This window comes from Diadema antillarum, unplaced genomic scaffold (genome assembly GCF_040938485.1).
Source record: "Diadema antillarum isolate AM-2024a unplaced genomic scaffold, OU_Dant_1.0 scf00000003, whole genome shotgun sequence".
Taxonomy (NCBI): domain Eukaryota; kingdom Metazoa; phylum Echinodermata; class Echinoidea; order Diadematoida; family Diadematidae; genus Diadema; species Diadema antillarum.
The window spans coordinates 633,590-652,071 of NW_027270892.1; the positions used below are offsets into that span (position 1 = coordinate 633,590).

An 18,482-nucleotide genomic window follows, 5' to 3' on the forward strand; every position below is an offset into this window, starting at 1 on the left:
AGAGAGAGGGGGGGGGGGGGAGGAGAAGGTAAGAGAAAAGGCGAGAGATGAAAGAAAGTAAAATAACAGAGAAATAAGGCGGTAGGGGAAGAGGAGGAGAGAGGGGAGAGGAGGCTTCAAGTACACACCTCCTTCAACCACGTAACCCCTTTGCCTCGACTCCACGCGAGCGAGATTGGCCAAGTGAGATAGCCGGGCTGGCAGGGCTGGCTCGCGTGTCAGCCACGCGCTTGCTTTTCGCTGAGCCAATCACCACTGATAGCCCTGGTGACATCATAGCACGGTTAGTGTAGACCAAACAAAACTGAGTACAATGTCACACGGTATCCAAACTCAAAGGACAAGAGGGAAACAAAAAAGAATGTGAGTAGAGGGGTGAAAAGCGCCGAATCACCGGCAGAAGAGGCGAGAAGTACAGGTATTAGAAGGGGGTAGGTTATTGGTGGGTATAACTGGCAGGAAACCAAGTTGAGCGGGCATAACGCGGGTGTTGATTCGCGCGCTCACACCGATACACAGACTTGCAGCCAATGTTTAGCGAGTGCTGAACGATAGTCATCAAACTGGTATCACTACCGATCACGGTCATTGCAGCGAAATTTCGACTGAGCCAGATATAGCTTTACCCCTCGGACATTAATTTGTCGTCTGGAAGAGGAACTAAGTGCAATAAATTGTTCATGTCACGTGCTAAAGTATCCGTTTAAGTTTCCAAAAAGAGACATTTAGAGGTTGTTTTCATTTGGTCATACTGAAGTTTTGCCAAAAAAATAGGGCTAAAGACTTCAATGCGAATTTTCAGTTCATTTTCCGAGTGTTTATTTTGTTTTGCTTTATTTCTTGTGGCCAGAAAGCGAACTGTAGATATGTTGTGAAAACGCCTGTAAGGAAGAAAGGACACTGGGATTACGTGCAATACTGGTCGACTTTACCGCAAAGTTATTTTTGTTCCCAATCTGATCAGGGGATTATTCTTTCTCATCTCCTCGGACTAGCCTGATTTGTCACCATGTCACGTTCGTTCTATGTTGACTCTCTGATCCTCAACCGCACCCCACCTCTGTCTCAAACGAACGGCAGCGAGCATCCCCGACCACCGGTTGCTATCCACCACCCGGCCCGGCAGTCCCCCGACACCAAGTCCAGCAGCCTCTCTTGCTTCAGACCTCACACCGACTCTTTATCCTCCTGTCCGCTCTGTGTGCGCGACCATGTCGCCGCCGCACACCCCTGCCACACCCGGCTACCTCCCCTCTCCGCCAGCTCTCTACCGACACTGTTTAAGTCGCCGCTTCCCCTTCCGGGACCACACCCTACTTCGGGGCACCCCCACCACCACCACCACCACCATCACCACCACTCCAGCGCCACCCGTTCGTTCTTGGAGGCGTACCAGGAGGCTCATCTGAGGCAGGGATCTCTTCCCCTCTCGCCAGCACGCCTCTCCCCTCACCACACACCTGTGTCATCACACCATGAACCCTTCAGACCTGCATCTGACCCGAGAAGAATCCATTTTTTACCTGTTGGTGAGTTTTGGAAGATTTCTCGATCTTTTTCTAATTCTATAAAGATGTACATTATTGGCATTGTAAAGATATTGAGAGGTTAACGCAAGTAATTCCTCTGCATGGCAACAAGTTTGGAGAATAACTAATGTTTGCGGCTTAGTTCTTTCCAGTATCCTTATGAGAAAAAATTTGAGGAGGTTTGTTGTTTTTTGTTAAGATGGCGAAGAATAAAAAAAACAACCTTGATATGATTGATTAGGGTCATCTAACACTGAAGGATAAAACTGATGAGATACCATGCCTCCGAATTCGGTGAAGAGTGGGTTTAAGGTTGACCCGGGTTGCGAAATCATCCTCTCGCAAGCATAAAGTAGCAAACATGACTGTTTTCTCGGATATAATAAGAAGAATGCAAACAATGACCAACCAACAGTATAGATAGCGATGCGGTTAAGAAAGCTATGGAAAACACTTTTGCATGGTTCCTCGTCACTGAGCAGTGAGCATCAGAAATATTAACGCATTCATGAGGTTTTTATATCTATGAAGAGTCTATGTTTCATGAATAATCTTATTTAATCAATGTAATCAAAATGGCTCTAGCACTGAAAGAGTGAATGCGATTTGACGCCTACTATTCCTGATTCCTCCTATTGGTAAACTGAAAGAAAGAAAATCAATCTCCAAAATTCGACTATCTAAATGATCACAAGTGAGTTCGATAGTTCGTCGTGAATTGGCGAGCTGTCTGTAATTGGTAATCTCAAAAAGTTTATAGAACCAAAAACAGAGAAAGAGCTTCCAATGCGGAATTTAAATGCTAACAAAGTTATCAAAAATAAGAGGGATGCAAAAATTACAAGCTACAATCAAACGGAGTGACCTAAAAAGCATCTGTCAACATTTTGTTGACAGAATTTAAAACTCTCCTCTTTTATATTCCCAGTACAAGAACGGCTTTGCCTTTTCCGGTCTGAATGTCCGTTCTCAATTTACCATAGTTTTATAGGAAAGTGATGAGAATTATTATGTAAAGTGTTTAAGTTTGACGGTTACAGCTTCAAGGTTGCTGACAAATTCGAGAGCACAGCTTTGCTTTGGGCGTGATCTGGTCCCCTGGGCTGTCAATGCAAGCAGAGGCGGTCATGGGCAACCAGTCATATGAGACATTCGTTTCATTACGTACTGAGACACGATAGGAAAGAAGAAAGCTCACTCTATGCGCCCGATGGAGCAGGCGGATGAGGGCGAGGAAGACATTTCAGGGCTAAAATGAAAATGAAACAAGATTAGAGAAGGCAGGATTATGAGTTGATTGAGAATAAAAAGAAAAGAAAAGAAAGACGGAAAAATAAATATACAAACAAGATAGCCACACAGCATACATGTAATCATGAATTATTATGAAAGTTTGCCACATTAGAGGTTTGGTTTGTTGGCGACGATGACATTTTGTTTGCTCAAGTGCGTGAGTTTATCACTTGATTCCTTTACGAAAAAAAAAAATATTTTTGAAGTGGATCTGAAATAAGCTTCCAGTGTAAGCTTTGCAGCTTTCAACGTTATTGATGATTATAAGATTTGACAGGGTATGTGTATCATATACGTGCTTAGTCCTTTATGTCCTTTCACGTCGAGGTTGATAAACATGTAAATTGGGAGTTTAGGGAAGAAAAACGTAAACAAAAATTCTAAGAGAATGAACGGATACCTTAGATTTTGATTACGCAAAGTTATTTGTCTATCTCTCAACCCTGTGAACTTGGTCGGAAACAGAAAGACAGGAAATGACCACAGGAAGACCTATTATTCATGTCGTCAAGCAAAAGAAAACAAAAACATGACCGATGATTTAAGGTTTTCCTGATGTTGGGGAAAGGGTGAAGAAAAGTGATAATTACCAATTCTAGAGAATCAGTCAAAGGGAAAGAGAGAAAGCCAAAAAAAAAAAGATAATTTCTGACAATCACGCATGGGGCAGGGATACGAAGGGAGGGAATGATAACGATGGTGATAGACAAACCAGGAAAACCAGATCCCCGAGATAAAGCTACTCTACTTTCCCCTGTTGTGGGTGAAAGTCTGCCACCAACGTCCGAAAATGGACCACTCCCAAGTTTCTCCGTCAAAAGACTCCAGAGCCAATGAGCGTCGAGAATCAGAAAGTATTTACATAATTCATAGGGCGAGGATGTGCAGGACACTCTTGCGTGTTTTTTTTTTTTTTTTTTTTTTTTAGTGGAAACCGAAACGGCGCTCCTCACGTTCTTTTCTCCGTTTTCGTTGTTCCTCGTTCCTGGCAGGTTGTGTCTGAATTAGTTGCAAATCCGACAAGGTAGAATTTGTCGAAGTGATTTTTGTCATTATCATAATTAATATTAATCTCAGCTCTGAGAGAGCCTAAAAAGAAGAGGAGAGAAGTACAATCGTCGCACGAGTGGGGAAGAAACACAATAACCCAGCCAGTTTCTATGCGAGTTCCTCCTCGCTTCACCACCTTAGCGCTATCAAATTTTCCGGCTGGGCAACTTTGATGTATTCATATAAGTCGATAATTTTCAGCGAACTTACTCAAGGGCGGGTGAAGTTCAGGACGATCCGCCTTTAATGGTTTCACGCCCGCTCGGAGAAGCTTGAGCGACATTTCTGAAAGATGTCAAAGTCGCGCTCTTTGTTGGGAATCGCATGATCCAAATCCAAATCCAGCCGCACAAAACTGATAGTTGTTTATTTTCTTTTTCCTCTACCAAATGTAAACGATCGCGACGGACAGGAGCAGGCATTTTGATGAGAGGAGTGGGTGCATATTTTGGCGCAAAGAGGCCATGGACTTGTGGGCAAACTAGATACTTGTAATCAGGGCCTTATTCGGACAAGAATAAACTGGTTTAAACATTCTCCTCGAGACACTCCGTTTCTCTTTAGTCTCATTGCCACTACTGGTTCCCCATTTCCTAAAAATTTTGAACACACTTCACACTAAAAGAAGATTGTTATGTATAATGGCAAGCACTTTAACCATTCTCTACCTTTTAACATATTTTTGAAAGATTTCGCATTTTGCAAGGATTTTTTATGATCATGAGAGGTATTAATGAATGTCAAATTTTGGTATTATTTATGGAATTATAATAACAAATGCTTTGTGAAAACTGTTCACATTCTCGTTTTGTCGAAACACACCAGGGTTGACCTTACTGACTGCGCAGTGAATTATGACAGTCACGAAATCAAAATATCAAATCACACACATAGAAATATACTACTTTTTAAACTTTTACAAAATGTAAATATCTTAAGTTTTCAAAACACGGATTTCGGAACATTTTAAATGTAATGCAAAATCACAATATTGCCCATGAAAACACAACTGAGTTTGTTGGTACTTCAAGTTGTACCATGAGGCCGCCAGCCCAGTCAAGCCATGCTAATGCTGACCGTCTCCTGCTTCCTTGTTGAATCAAATATATTGCATTTTATGATTTGTGCAACCATAAATGTTTTTATAATAATTATGCAGTAATATCAGATGAGATTATACATTCCTTTTGATTTTTTTTTGTGTAATCTAGTTAAAGTTTTGTTCAATTCTTTACAACAATATGAATCTAGTTTGCTTTGACTTGAGAAGCAGAGTAAATAATGCAAACAAACCTTATGCCTCGACACTTTCCAGTCGCTAGCCGTTGATGATGACTTAAAAAACAAACAAACATGCAAATCAACTTTAGCACAACTAGGAAGAGCAACCTTTCATGATGCTATGCCTAAGCTCGCTTTAGTTTCTCATCGTGTCGATGGAGAGCAGGGAGCGGAAAATACGGTACAAATATATCAACCCCATTCTAAGAATTTCATTTTCTTGCATCAGTATATCTTCTATCATTTCTGCTAACCTAGGTGGTAGTGAGTTCCACTGCTCTTTTTTTTTCTTCGTTCTCGTTCTGGCAACTAATACGTCAGAGAAGAATCGAATCTTCAGATTATCTCTTTCTCCTTTCCGTGAAGCGCACATTTTGGAGAGGATGAATCTATTTCCAGAAGTTGGCCACAAATGAAATAAAAAATATCAGCTTGTCCCGCAATAGCAACACAGTGAAATTTGGCTGACAACTGCAGGGTATACCACTACAATATTTTTCTTTTCTCCAGCAGCTTACAACACTATAACATAAAACGATTTCAGTGTTCTTGTCAACTTACCAATGAGACAACCTATGATATTTCTATTTACTTGCTGTTGCAATGACGCTCACAATCATCCCCATGTCAGTCGCAACTGTTAAGCTTTACGAACAAAAAAAAAAGTGACTTAGTGTTGTAGATAATTCCATCTAAGCTACTTTACTGTATCATGAGATATCATAATATTATTATCCTTATGATGCATGAAGTATAGAAGAAACTGGCGACCCTCATATAGGAACAGTTTTGTTCTTTCCGATCTTGTAATCTCACGGTTTTCCCTATCGTATAGTGAAACCATATTTGAACAAGTTCAGTGAATAATATATTCGTCCCATCCACTTCGTAACGTTGATAACTGTTTGAAATTTCCTCCAGGCTCGGACAGGACACCCGATGATCAGATCCGCGAGAGCAGCAAAAGGATCCGGACAGCGTTCACCAGTACGCAGCTCCTCGAGCTCGAGCGCGAGTTCGCCTCCAACATGTACCTCTCGCGATTACGCCGCATCGAGATCGCCACCTACCTCAACCTGTCGGAGAAGCAGGTCAAGATTTGGTTCCAGAACCGGCGGGTCAAGTACAAGAAAGAGGGCAAAGGTCACCCGGGGTCACCCCAATCCCACGACTGCCAGTGCCATCATCAGGTGACGTCTTCGCGTAGCAACGGCCACGGGCGACATCACTCGTCGACGACGTCCATCGTTGAAACTTCAACGACGATGTCGCAGAGCGACGAGGAAGGGAAGCTGTCGTCAGAGGAAACGACAGACAATTGATCGAAATTCGCCTGGTCGCCTCGTTCTTTTGACAATGTTTGAAACCTGCGGCACGACCTCAACCCGTTCAGTGAAATCATGCGGCGAGTCACGCGAAATGTTTAGTCACACTATACATTGATTGTCATGTGAGTTACTTTTTTATTTTGCAAAGCCAACACACAGACACAAAGACAAGAACAAACAGACAAAAACATTCTCAGATACATTGGGCAATCGCTTTCGGTGACTTGAACGATGCTGATGATGACTACATGCACGATAAGGAGGGAAAATGATGATATTTTGTGAGTCAAATCGCCGCTCCGTTGCAGATTGTCAAGTTATATTCCAACGCCAGCAGGTACTGCCTCATTATGCTCTGTGTTCAGTGTGCTAGATAACGCATGCCGGGGGAAAAGGACAAGGAAGAACGAACACTCTTCATCCAGCAATACTTCAGTTAGTGTTTAATTCATTCCATGATTGCCATCTCATTGCCTATGTTTGAAACTGGAATACAGCTTTATATTTTGATATTGGATTGTACACTGTGGTTGTTAATGAAGAAACTATACGTCATTCATGTTCATTTGTATTTTGTCACTCAAAGTAAACTGTAAAATCAACGATCGTTATAATGACATCTGATGATGAGATATCTCAGCGGTGTCTTGAAATGTAATGATACTGAAACACGAAGCGTTGCCTACTATTACCATAATTGGCCTAGTTAATACAATAACTTATTCGAAATGTGTTTAATGTTTGTTATTATGTTAATCTTGTCAGATTAAGCAGTATTGTGCTTATCACAATTTCTTTTCCACTTACATGCAGTGTTCTTGAACTGACCAACCATGAAGAAGTAATTATCCAATTTGAACGAAACTGAGAAAAAATAAATAAACGGATCGATGGTGATTTGGAAGAGGTTGGAAAAGAGCTAGGTAAATCATAACTATTGAGAAAAATTCTGTAAGGGTGCCTTCGACGTTATCTGGGTAACACTAGAATCATATCCATGTAAATCTGACCGTGATCTACACTTTGAAATCATGCCATATTTGCTTTATTCGCAAAATGCCTCTTGATTTCATTTTTTCCCCGAGCCAAATTCTTGTCTCAATTTTCCCCTTCTCGGAATATACAGCAAAGACAAATTTCCCCCCAACTTTTCATCTGCAGTTGATATAATTTCATTCGTAGTTACTCAGCAGTGAATCAACTGTTGGTTTTATTTCAGTCAACTAACTCATTAACAGTACAGTGACAAAGCAACAGACTTTAAAAGGAAAGTTGTATGACTTGCACTGCATCTTTCCTCGATTAATTTACAATGAAACGAATAAAAATGTAAAAATACATGTACCGTTTTCAATGAAATACTTGTACAAATGCAGAGGATCACAGTGAAATAATAATATGAATTTCAATAACAAATATGGTCATTATAATTCATAGTAAAGAGAATATTGTAGAGACATACGCTTTGTAGAGACATACTCTTGATCGATTTGTGATTCTTCTGTTTATATCGAGGGGTTGCATTACAATGGATTTTGTACCGTTTCCTGTACCCAGACGGTAACTAGAAAAACTCCATTCCTTCACAACATGCAATCCGTATATACTTACAGTTTATCTTGATATCTTGGTGCGCTCTGAATATTTTGTTTTTGAAATGACGCGTACATTGCTCTGCACCACACTATACCTGACATTCCAATTTCTCGTAACTAATGGCTAAAATTTGTATCAAAGTTGACTGATATCACGAACTTTGAAATAATATATCATACTGACTTTGAAAGAAGATTCCGTCTCCATTCTTATATCTTGTGTGTTTATGTGTCAGGACACACACACACACACACACACACACACACACACACACACAAATATATATATATATATATATATATATATATATATATATATATAAACAATCAGATATGTCACTTCAACGGTGTTGCAAAACAGTATAAGGTTTGTCGTTGCATTTGGGAGCATTAGCGCGGAGCGACAGAGTTTGCAAAGAGAATGATGCGATGTGGAATTGTGCAATTATTCGCAATGTACGTACGAAGCGGAGGTGTGCACCTTATTGCCATACGAGTTTGCATCTTTGTCTAAAATCTGCCTTCGACTGATTTGTGAGTTGGGTCATCACATTAAAATACTTTATGGACCATTTAGAAAGTGACGTTTTGTTTGCTGTCAATGAAGACATGGTAACACTACTATGATAAATACTTGGTGAAAAAAAAATCATATTTGATACAAAACTTATCGTATATAATTACCGCAGTTTAACCTTCCATTTTTGTTGGATAGACGAAATAATTCTGATAAAGAGGGTATGTTGTGCGTGGTTTTGTTCTTCATTGTCTTGCTATCTTTCAGTATCTGAGACGACGTGCGTGCTGAATGCTTGTGATCACCGTGGGTCGCAGTACAAACAGCCATCCTACGCGCGACTCCTGAACAGTGTACCGCAGGACACGACAGCCTCGTCGAAATGGTTAGCATTCAGTTCTACCCACTTTAAACTGTTGATCCACCTGCCTTCCATGGTCAAAAGGGCTTCATTCGACGTCTTTGCTATAGTCATGTAATTTACTGCCACCAACGTCACCAAATGATACTTTTCTTCCAATAATAAATTACTTAACTTTATCGCCCTCTTTCCTCTGGCACATCCTCAACCCATCCGACATGTCTCGGAAAAGAGTATGTTTTGATAAAAATTCGATTTACGCTTATAGAATCAGAGAGACAGAAACAAGACAAAACAAAAGACTGGACTTTAGAGATAAAGAAAATAAGAGGGCCAAATGAGCTTCGAGGACCCACGAGGACCCACGCAGCAGCCGAAAGTGTCGAGACTGAAGAAAGGGCAGACGCCCGTGCATCCCACGGATCGAATGATAAAAATACCTTTCTTCTGTTATCTGTAACACCCGGGTCTCAATTACCCATGAAATTCAACTCCGTCCGTTTCGTGTCGTCGTCTCGGTTTTACAAATTGTTTTCTAACTTCCGTGTCATAACTACGGGCCGGTATCATCTACCATAAAGATTTATCGAACTTCACGGCTGTCCTTTTTAAGGCGCTTATTCGTCCTCTTCTCAAGTTCATTTCATATCCCAGAGCCATTCTGGCCTCACAATAATATTCACTTTTATAGTGATACCGATATTGTAGCCATGTAAAAGCCCATATGCGAAGTATGCAGCTCCGGTTTAGCGCCTCCCGATGGCCCAGCTCTGGCGGACCAGAGCGGCATCGTGTAACGGGGACAGTTTCGATCGTCCGTAGATAAGAGCAGCATGAGTGATTGCCAGGCAGCCGCCAAATGACGTGGCTCGGTCCAGTACGATACCCGTTCACATCGTCATCCAGTTACAAGAACCACAATTCTTCCTCCCTCCTTCCCTATTCAGTCTTCCTTTCTTCTCTCCCTCTCTCTCTGTAATCACACCCTTTCTCTCTCTATCTCTCTCTCTCTCTCTATGACCACTCTCTATGACACACGCACACGCACACACGCACATACACAAATATACACGCACAAACACATAAACGCAGACACACCAAACACACTTTTACGCTCTTCTTTCTTTACAGGAGCTTTGCCGGGAGTTATAGGCGTATCGCAACAAGATTATGACGTGCAAGCCAAACAATATCCTCAAGCGCTATCAAACTTACCGTAGTCCCACACAGTCACCTTCTGTGATGGCCACTCACAGATGATCGCTAGATCACGACAAGGGTTAAAACGTCACCTATGAATGTATTATCCCTCTTCCAACCAAGCCCCCCATCCCCCCTCCATCATCTCCGCCCCCACCCGACCCAGTTTGAAACGTCAGATCTGACGAGAAGATAGCGATAGCTCGCAAGCTAAATGAGCTTCGATATAATAATCACTCATGTTTTATTGCAACATTTGCGGGGCGATCAGGAGGCTGATTCGGATAACCTTATCACCCGCGTAAAAGTTTTTTCTCATTCTTCCTTTTCTTTTCCTTTTCCTTCTCCTTCTCTTTCTTCTTCCCATTTCCCCCAATTCATCAGTCATATGTTCCTCTGCCACCGTCTGTGTGTGGAAAAAAAAAACCTGCCATGAGACGAGGAGGACAAGCCAGATGCTTCCCGCCTCTCTGATGGAAGGGCCCGGCCGAAGAGACAGTTATACACGCATGTATCATTTTCTGGCGGGCTTAAACAGTTCGCCCGCCAACTGCTGCGAGCCATATTAACCCTCCTAAAGCCGCATTCAAAATATGACAATGACAAGCTTAGTGAGCAGGTTGCCAAAGATTATGGCGGAGGTTATTATACACCGTTGAGTGCTTTGGCCTTACAGGTCGCCTGCCAAGCAAAATCGAGCAGAGATTATACGGCATGAACAGTTTCTTCAAAAAAATAATACCTGTAGCAACATACTATCGTTCCCGCGAGATACGTATCCTGTCCTAAAACGTAAAATTCCCTTCGGCATATGACAAACTCATTTGGACGCATCTCATACCTTGCTCACATTAATTGCTTGTATATTTTTCCCCTCTTTGTAAGCCACAACATGTTGCGCAATTATCCATGTTATTTTATACAAGATTTGCGCTTGGTAGTTTTTCATAACTAACTATAATCTATACGCGCTGGTTTACTTGATTTTTTGCTTTTTTTTAAGGCAGTCTGGAGAGACTCTTTTCACATGAGCTTGCTTTCTTAGGTGAATATTTCTGGTATTGATTTGAATCTTTTCGAGCGTCCCTTCCTACTTCTGTTCAGTTGCTTTCAGTCACTTGTCATAGCGTTGGTCCCTCTTTCTTTAAAGCAAATTCGAAGAACAGTTAACATGGCATGATTTCACACCTCTCACTGGTCGCAATCGATACTGCATTGTTGGACAGATTCTTCTCTTCAAACACAGGCAAGTAACCGCCATAATATAGGCCTACCATCATTTTTATATAAAATTCCCCCAATGTCATTCAATCTGACACACACACACACACACACACACACACACACACACACACACAAATACGTGCATGCGGGCTACAGTCGGCATGATCACAAGGTGCAAACATGGTACAATTTGGAGATCAAAACTTTTCAATATTCCTTGAATCTCAGCCGCAACTGTCAGCAGTAGACAATCATTTCGGTCAAAAACACATCCCAGTCTGGAAGTGACATTCGAATAGACAATACATGTATTGTGCTAGTGCAAAATAATGGTACTAATTACAGAACATATCACACATGAAATTGAATGTATTAGCAAAGCAGCCTTTTAGCAAACAACTCATCGTCAAACAGGTTGCAGCGATATGGCCTAAACCAAGTTTTCGGCACCATAATATATTCCACATTCTTTCTTGTACTTTTCACTTTGAACACGTACAGCAATTCACCATTGCATTCCTGTTATCTAACAGTCTTTTCATCCAAACATTGGCATTTTCTATTCACCTATCTCTCTTCTTTCGCGATATACTAACTCTTCCCTATAATTAGTCCCCATGTAATCGGTCTCAGGCGCTCCGCCGATATAGTGCTCCGCCGACAATCGCTCCTTCGACATTTGCTTCGCCGACATTTCTTCGAAGATACGACGTGTATGCTCTGTCGCCAAGTGCTCCACCGACTCTGTTGACGATTGAATTCTCAAGTAAATATATATCTAATAATATGTTCGTGTAAAACTATGATAGTCTGGCAATATTTAGATATCATTCAGAAATTATTTTACACAATTGTTGTTTCTTTTATTAGTTAATGCTTTGAGAGAGTCGAATGGTTGTGGTCGAGTCAATAACCATCGATTCATTCGAATCTTTCATTGGTTGCAGTATCCGAAAATGCTATGATTATCATAGTTACCAATTCGATTAATCATCAAGCCAAGGGCACGACACGGGTGTTAAAATCGATTCTGATTTTTTTTAAATAAGTTTTTCGTTACGTCTGTAATACTCCCTACCAATCTTGAATTTAAACTAGAAGAACGAGCATCTGAGTGAGGTGCATTCTTTTTTTTTTTATTGACTCCCTCCCTCCCGTCCTAAGTCTAACTCTTTGTCTTTTTTGAGAATTATTACCAAGCAAATATTCACTATCAATAGTTTTTGTTTTCGTAGTCGTAAGCATTTTGCCTCAAGAGACGTACATTATATTGGCTGCTATAGCACTAAGTCTTGGTTGGTGGCATATTGAATGACAGTCAAGAGTAGAAAAGGAAAGAAGGAAACGCATGTTAAGCAAACCGGTTTGACAGCATAACAACAATTATGAACGCTAATCAAATCAAAATAATCATTGCGTCCTTTGCCAAGCATTCACAAACACTGTCATAATTATTCGAGTTAAGCAATTCGGTGCAAAAATCACAACCAACACTCCAATGGTTACGAGATGCACACGTGTAGAAGTAATAGCTCAAAGCGAAATAGCAAAACTTCTTCGTAGATACTGCAGCACAATGGGCAAATTGCTGACACATAAACTTATACAAAAATAAGCACAACGCATCACTTAAAAGGATGACTTTACTTTAAAATGAAAGGGAAAGTATGAAGTGATTTCAAATGAGAGAAGTTGTACCAAAAGATGATGAAAAGGGGTTTGCACGCAGGGAAACATCATGGGTATCATTTCGAGCCAGCAAAACAGTATTGGGGTCCTTCTAGGAGACGACATTTGTTTTGTTTTGTTTTGTTTTGTTTTGTTTTGTTTTGTTTTGTTTTGTTTTGATTCAAATAACATGTTGCCCGACGAGATGCAGCTCGATCTCCCGGCTCAATTGACAAGCAATAAAGAAATGATGATAATAATACTGATGATAATAAAGATAATGAAAATAATAATTATTATTCTTTTTCATATTATTATCATTATCATTATAAACAAAAGAAAATAATGATAATGATAATAATATTGAAAATGATAATAATGATGTCAGTGATAATGATAATTACCTTATGATATCAAAATTATTTGGGGACAAAAAAGAACCCTTTTTTGGCTTTTTAACTCGGGGTCGATTTACATATCTGTGTCGTGCCCTTGACCTGATAATTACTGAAACCAGTAACAATATTCATCACAACATTTTCTAATTCTACAACCAATGAAACATATGAATGATGGTTACTAATTCAAATGTACTCCAATTTCATCTCTTTCGAAGTATTGATTAAAGGGATGGTAAAATATTGCTTGAGATGAGGATTCAGCTCTCAACTCTTTGCGAGATACTTAAGAAATCACTCTATCAAATTATAAAGAGCATACAATTCTAAGAGGAATTCAAAGCTTATTTGATTAAAATCGGTTTCAAAATGGCTGAAATGTCCCAAAACAAAGAAATACAAAGCAATCTTAATAAAAGACGGGTCCCACCTTTTATTAGGATCGCTTTGTTGTGGCTATCCCAGCTAATTTTCATCCAATATACGTTGAATTCCTCTTAGAATGTTATGCTCTTTCATATTTCATAAGAGGTTTATCATTTCAAAAAAAAAAAAAAAAAAAAAAAAACGCCGGTAACCCGAAGCCCCATCTCAACCGAAATTACACCATCCTTTAAAAAAAGAAACAATATTTGAACAAGATGATTACTAAATAACATTTAGATGTCGCAAGACTAACATAGTTTCACACAACATGCATAAAAAGTGAAGATCCTTAAATCAAAATCGCTTGAAATTCATTTGAGAATCTAATCTTCGGCAGAGTATAAACAAAGTACTTGCCAGGGAAGCAAATGTATCCTCGAAGAAAATGTCGGTTGATTATTGTCGGCGGAGCGACTGTCGGTGGAGCAATTGCATTCATTGCGAGAACATGATAATGTCGCGGAGCATTTGTCGCAATATTCGGAGCAATTGTCGGCGGAGCATACAATTATGTCATGGAACTTATCTCGAGCCATAATCAGTACCGGGGAAGCGCGCGCATCCCGGATCCAATGCGTCTCTGGGTTCCTGTCACACCTGCGAAGGCGCGCTCGCTTGTGCTTCAGCGGATTAACGGCTATAAAAAAATATTTTTTTAAAATCACTGAAGTAAAGGATGCAAAACCGACTGTAGAGTCAGATCCTTTGCAGACAAGTCCATCCAGAGCAGCATTTCAGTCGAGACACGTTGGGCCCGCATCGACGTTTCTATGGAAACCGCGATGCCGCCTTAATCGGCTCGCTCCGCTCATCATCGCCGACGACCTTGCCACCTTTTTGTTTTTTGTTGTTGTTGTTGTTGTTGTTGTTTTATTTTATTTTTACTTTTGCCGATGCTCCGAATCATCAGCGTTCAACCTCGATCGTCGACAAAGACCTCGCGGAATGGTTGCCACCGTTAAAGGGAGAAAACTTCACTTTTGGCATGGTCCGAGCTTAGCGAGGGGAGAGGGTGAGGTTCTCACTAGTGTGCTCCATCATTTTGATATCATCTCACACCATCACGTATTCTTAGACCCCTGGATTCAAGTTCTAGATTAATCTCCGTAATAGTTTAAAAGCGAAAGCGGTCTGAAGTATAAATTCTTTTGAAACTAAAGAAAAGAAATCTAAAGAAATTCTTTGAAACTGCTCTTAAAAAAACAAAAACAAACTATAATACAGTCATTGCAGGAAACATAGGATACACCCTGCATGTTAAAAACTCATCTTTTGAATAATGCTATTTATGTTTGACTTATGCATGTTATGATTATTACTTTGTAATGCACAGCAGAGTATATCATTATAATAGCTGCGCAAATATGTCCATTATTATTATTATTATCATTATCATTATCAATCGTAATGATTCTATAATTGATAACCCCACATCAACAGCGAATATTTTCAACCGGTAATCTTTGCGAATAGGGAACCATCTTTCCCAAAATATTTCCCAGAACCATAAGAAGTTTTTTTTTTTTTTTTTCCCAGAAACGCCTAATCCCAGCTCTCTGCTTGTTTGCTTGTTTGGTTTTTTTTTTCTTGTCCTTAACCAAAGAAAAAATGAACCAATAGATATAATTCAGAACTTGAAAAACAAAGCGCTGGTAATGACGGTATTGATGATTTTCTTGAAAAGAAATAAAAGTAAGTATAAGTATTTTATCGTTGATCCGCTGGTACATGTGTTTAACTTGTCCTTGAGTAATGGTGTTTGTTGTTCCTGAGATTATGAAATTTCCAAGGTAATTTCAGTCCATAAGAGAGAGGGAAAGAAAGATATTTGTAATCATAGGCCAATATCCTTGCTAACCTCTATTTCGAAGTTATTAGCACAAGTTGTTTGTACACTCAAGGCCATTGGAGTTTTTAGATTTTTATAGAATCGCTTCTGATTATCAAAATTTTTTCGAGAAAAACAAAATACAATGCAATCCTTACCTTACTTGATAAATACCTTACTTGATAAAGTCTCAAAAGCCGTTGATGAATGTTATCATATTATCGTGTCTTCCTAGACCTCTCCAAAGCTGTTGATACCACAGATCACATAATACCACATGATATACTTCTTCGCAAATCATCCCACTATAGTATCTGAGGAAGGTCCTTAGAGTTTTTCAGGAGTTACCTTGCTAATTTCGAATACATTTTTTTTAAATCAATGGTCTTAAAATCTATTATGCAAGATGTCAATTGTGGTGTACCTCAAGGCAGCTTGCCTGGACCCCTGTTGTTTGTTCTTTATATCAACGATATGCCTATTACATTTATCATATTTTCTTTCTTTTTTATCATTTGCTGATGATTCTACTGGGTTTCTGTCTAACTCCGATCCTGACATATTTATTGATACTTTAAACACCAAATCAATTAAATTACTTCAATGAATGATAGCAAACAAATTGTCAAAAATATTAAAAGAAATTTATGCTTTTTAGTACCTCCCTTGAAAATTTACCAAGGAATACTTTCCTGGATGATACAGTTACTTGGGATTCATACATTTATATGTCGCATCATCTCCAAAAATATTTACAGGTGTTATAAATAAAGTCGAATTCTATCTTCCTAAAAAAAAAATATTTTAATGTCATACTTTACTTTGTTATAACCTTACTTAAATATATGGCACACTCTTCTTGGGAAACACATATTCCTAATATACAGAAACCATATCATTACTACCGAAAAAAAAGCCCTACGTATTATTTTTAACGAATCATGGAGATTCCATACTGATGATCTATTTCCTAAAAGTATATTAACACCGTAAAGATCAATGATTTATATTGTTTGCCAATTTAATGTACATATTTTCCAACCATTCTATCCCTCATGCTGTATTCGATTCTACACTCGTTAAAAACAAAACTGTCTATTCATATTTCGTATGCCCGGCAATCCAATGATTTTCAATTGCCATTGACTAGAACTGTATTTTGCCAAATCTGTATTCTCTCTTTTTGACGCCAGATTTCCGAATTCTCTTGATAACAGTATAAAAGAAGCTTTATGTTTTAATACTTTCATTTTAAGGAAGATAATTGTTTTCAGAAATTCCTATATGTACCAAAATTCTTGTAAGCCCTAATTTCAAGTTTCTTGATTTTTTTTCCAAAATAATTTGTCATGCTTCGCGTGCTTTGTTTTTGACCTTTCAACTCCTCTTCCTCCCCCTTTCCTTGTCCTCTTCAGTCTCTTTCTGTTATTCTTTCCACATTAATCATCGCACAACGATTCTCTAGCCTTTTCGCCATGGGGTCAAATGTTGAGGAGAAATGTTCAAATTTAATGTTACAATTTTTCCCATAGTTGCTCTCTTAAATGATTTAATTATCTAGTTAAAATGAAACTCAGTTTAATGAAAGTAAATGCATTTATGATAAATATATTAGCTGGATGTTGTTAGATAAGTTTATGCAGTTAGTAATTTGACGTAATTATATTTATATATTTGTATGTTTGTATATTACATGAGGTTTATTTAAGCATGTAGGGATATACAGTGTTTTAATTTTCTTTGAATGTTATGTATATGTATCTTTTTGATATTGATATTGATGTTATATTACTGTAATTTCTCGCATGTCTACAATATCTACGTACACGTATGGAAAACAAATTTCCATAGTAATTGGACAATAAAATAAAACTGAATTGAATTGAAAATTTTCTCTCCTTTTTGCAAGGAAGTTATCCTGTCTTTGCTTGTTTGTGTGTGTGATATGTGTGTGTGTGTTTCTTATTGTCTTTCTTTTACGTCTTTAAAACAATTTACTAGGTTTTGTTAGTTCAGCAATTAATCATTAGTTATTGTTTTTGGGGAGATTGCAAACTACAGCTCTGCTTTTTAGCATTTCCTCCATTTCCAGTCAATTTTGAATTGGCGTTTGTCATAAAAGACATAACATTTATTTTATATCAATTCATAGTATTTTCCTTGATTTTGTGTATGTGTATCCAATTGTTAATCATTTTGCAATTGCTTTTTTGTTGGAAATGAAATAAATAAAACATAAAAATAATCTTTTAATTTTATCTAAAAGAATTCATCTAAGTCTCATTGTCAAAGCTAACGCTTTGTATAATTACACTGTGAAATTGTAAAACCTTCCTGATTTGCTAACAGTTGCAAATGAACCGGAACATCAAACTTTTATCTTCTTTCAATATCAAACGTCTGCTCAATAGAACCGACCATCAGTCTCTTTTTGTCGTAGCCATTTTCGTTTTACTTTCACATCACGATATCATTTTTTCTCTCTCTCTCATTTCGTTCTTTTTCTGCATGAAAGCGACTTAGTGTTGGGATTTGCCAGGGGTGTTTTTAAGGGCTAGTTAGTTGTCTATTCTTATGTAGTTTGTGTAAGTGATTTTTGCATTTCCGTATATCATTTCAATTTCTATTTATTTCTGCATTTTTTTTTTGTATACACGAACAAGAATACAACCTACAGTAACTTGGAGAATTTTGGTAAAATTGGATCCCCCCCCCCCAATCAAAGTTTACCAACAAATAAATCATTTAGATACATAATGCAATAATTTAATAATAATAAATGCA

At 38.7% G+C, this 18,482-nt stretch overlaps 1 protein-coding gene across 1 annotated transcript; it reads left to right on the top strand.

The window, feature by feature from the left end:
* The first annotated feature begins 1,009 nt into the window (after positions 1-1,009).
* LOC139737490 (GS homeobox 1-like) lies at positions 1,010-6,475 on the top strand. The gene is made up of 2 exons (XM_071648199.1): positions 1,010-1,529; positions 6,075-6,475. Exons 1-2 carry the CDS (start codon positions 1,010-1,012, stop codon positions 6,473-6,475), a joined length of 921 nt encoding a protein of 306 aa, XP_071504300.1.
* Positions 6,476-18,482: the final 12,007 nt, after the last annotated feature.

Coding starts and splice junctions, on each gene's coding strand:
- LOC139737490 (XM_071648199.1), top strand. CDS start 1,010: ATGTCACGTTCGTTCTATGTTGACTCTCTGATCCTCAACCGCACCCCA. Junction 1,530..6,074: donor AATCCATTTTTTACCTGTTG/GTGAGTTTTGGA, acceptor AATTTCCTCCAG/GCTCGGACAGGACACCCGAT.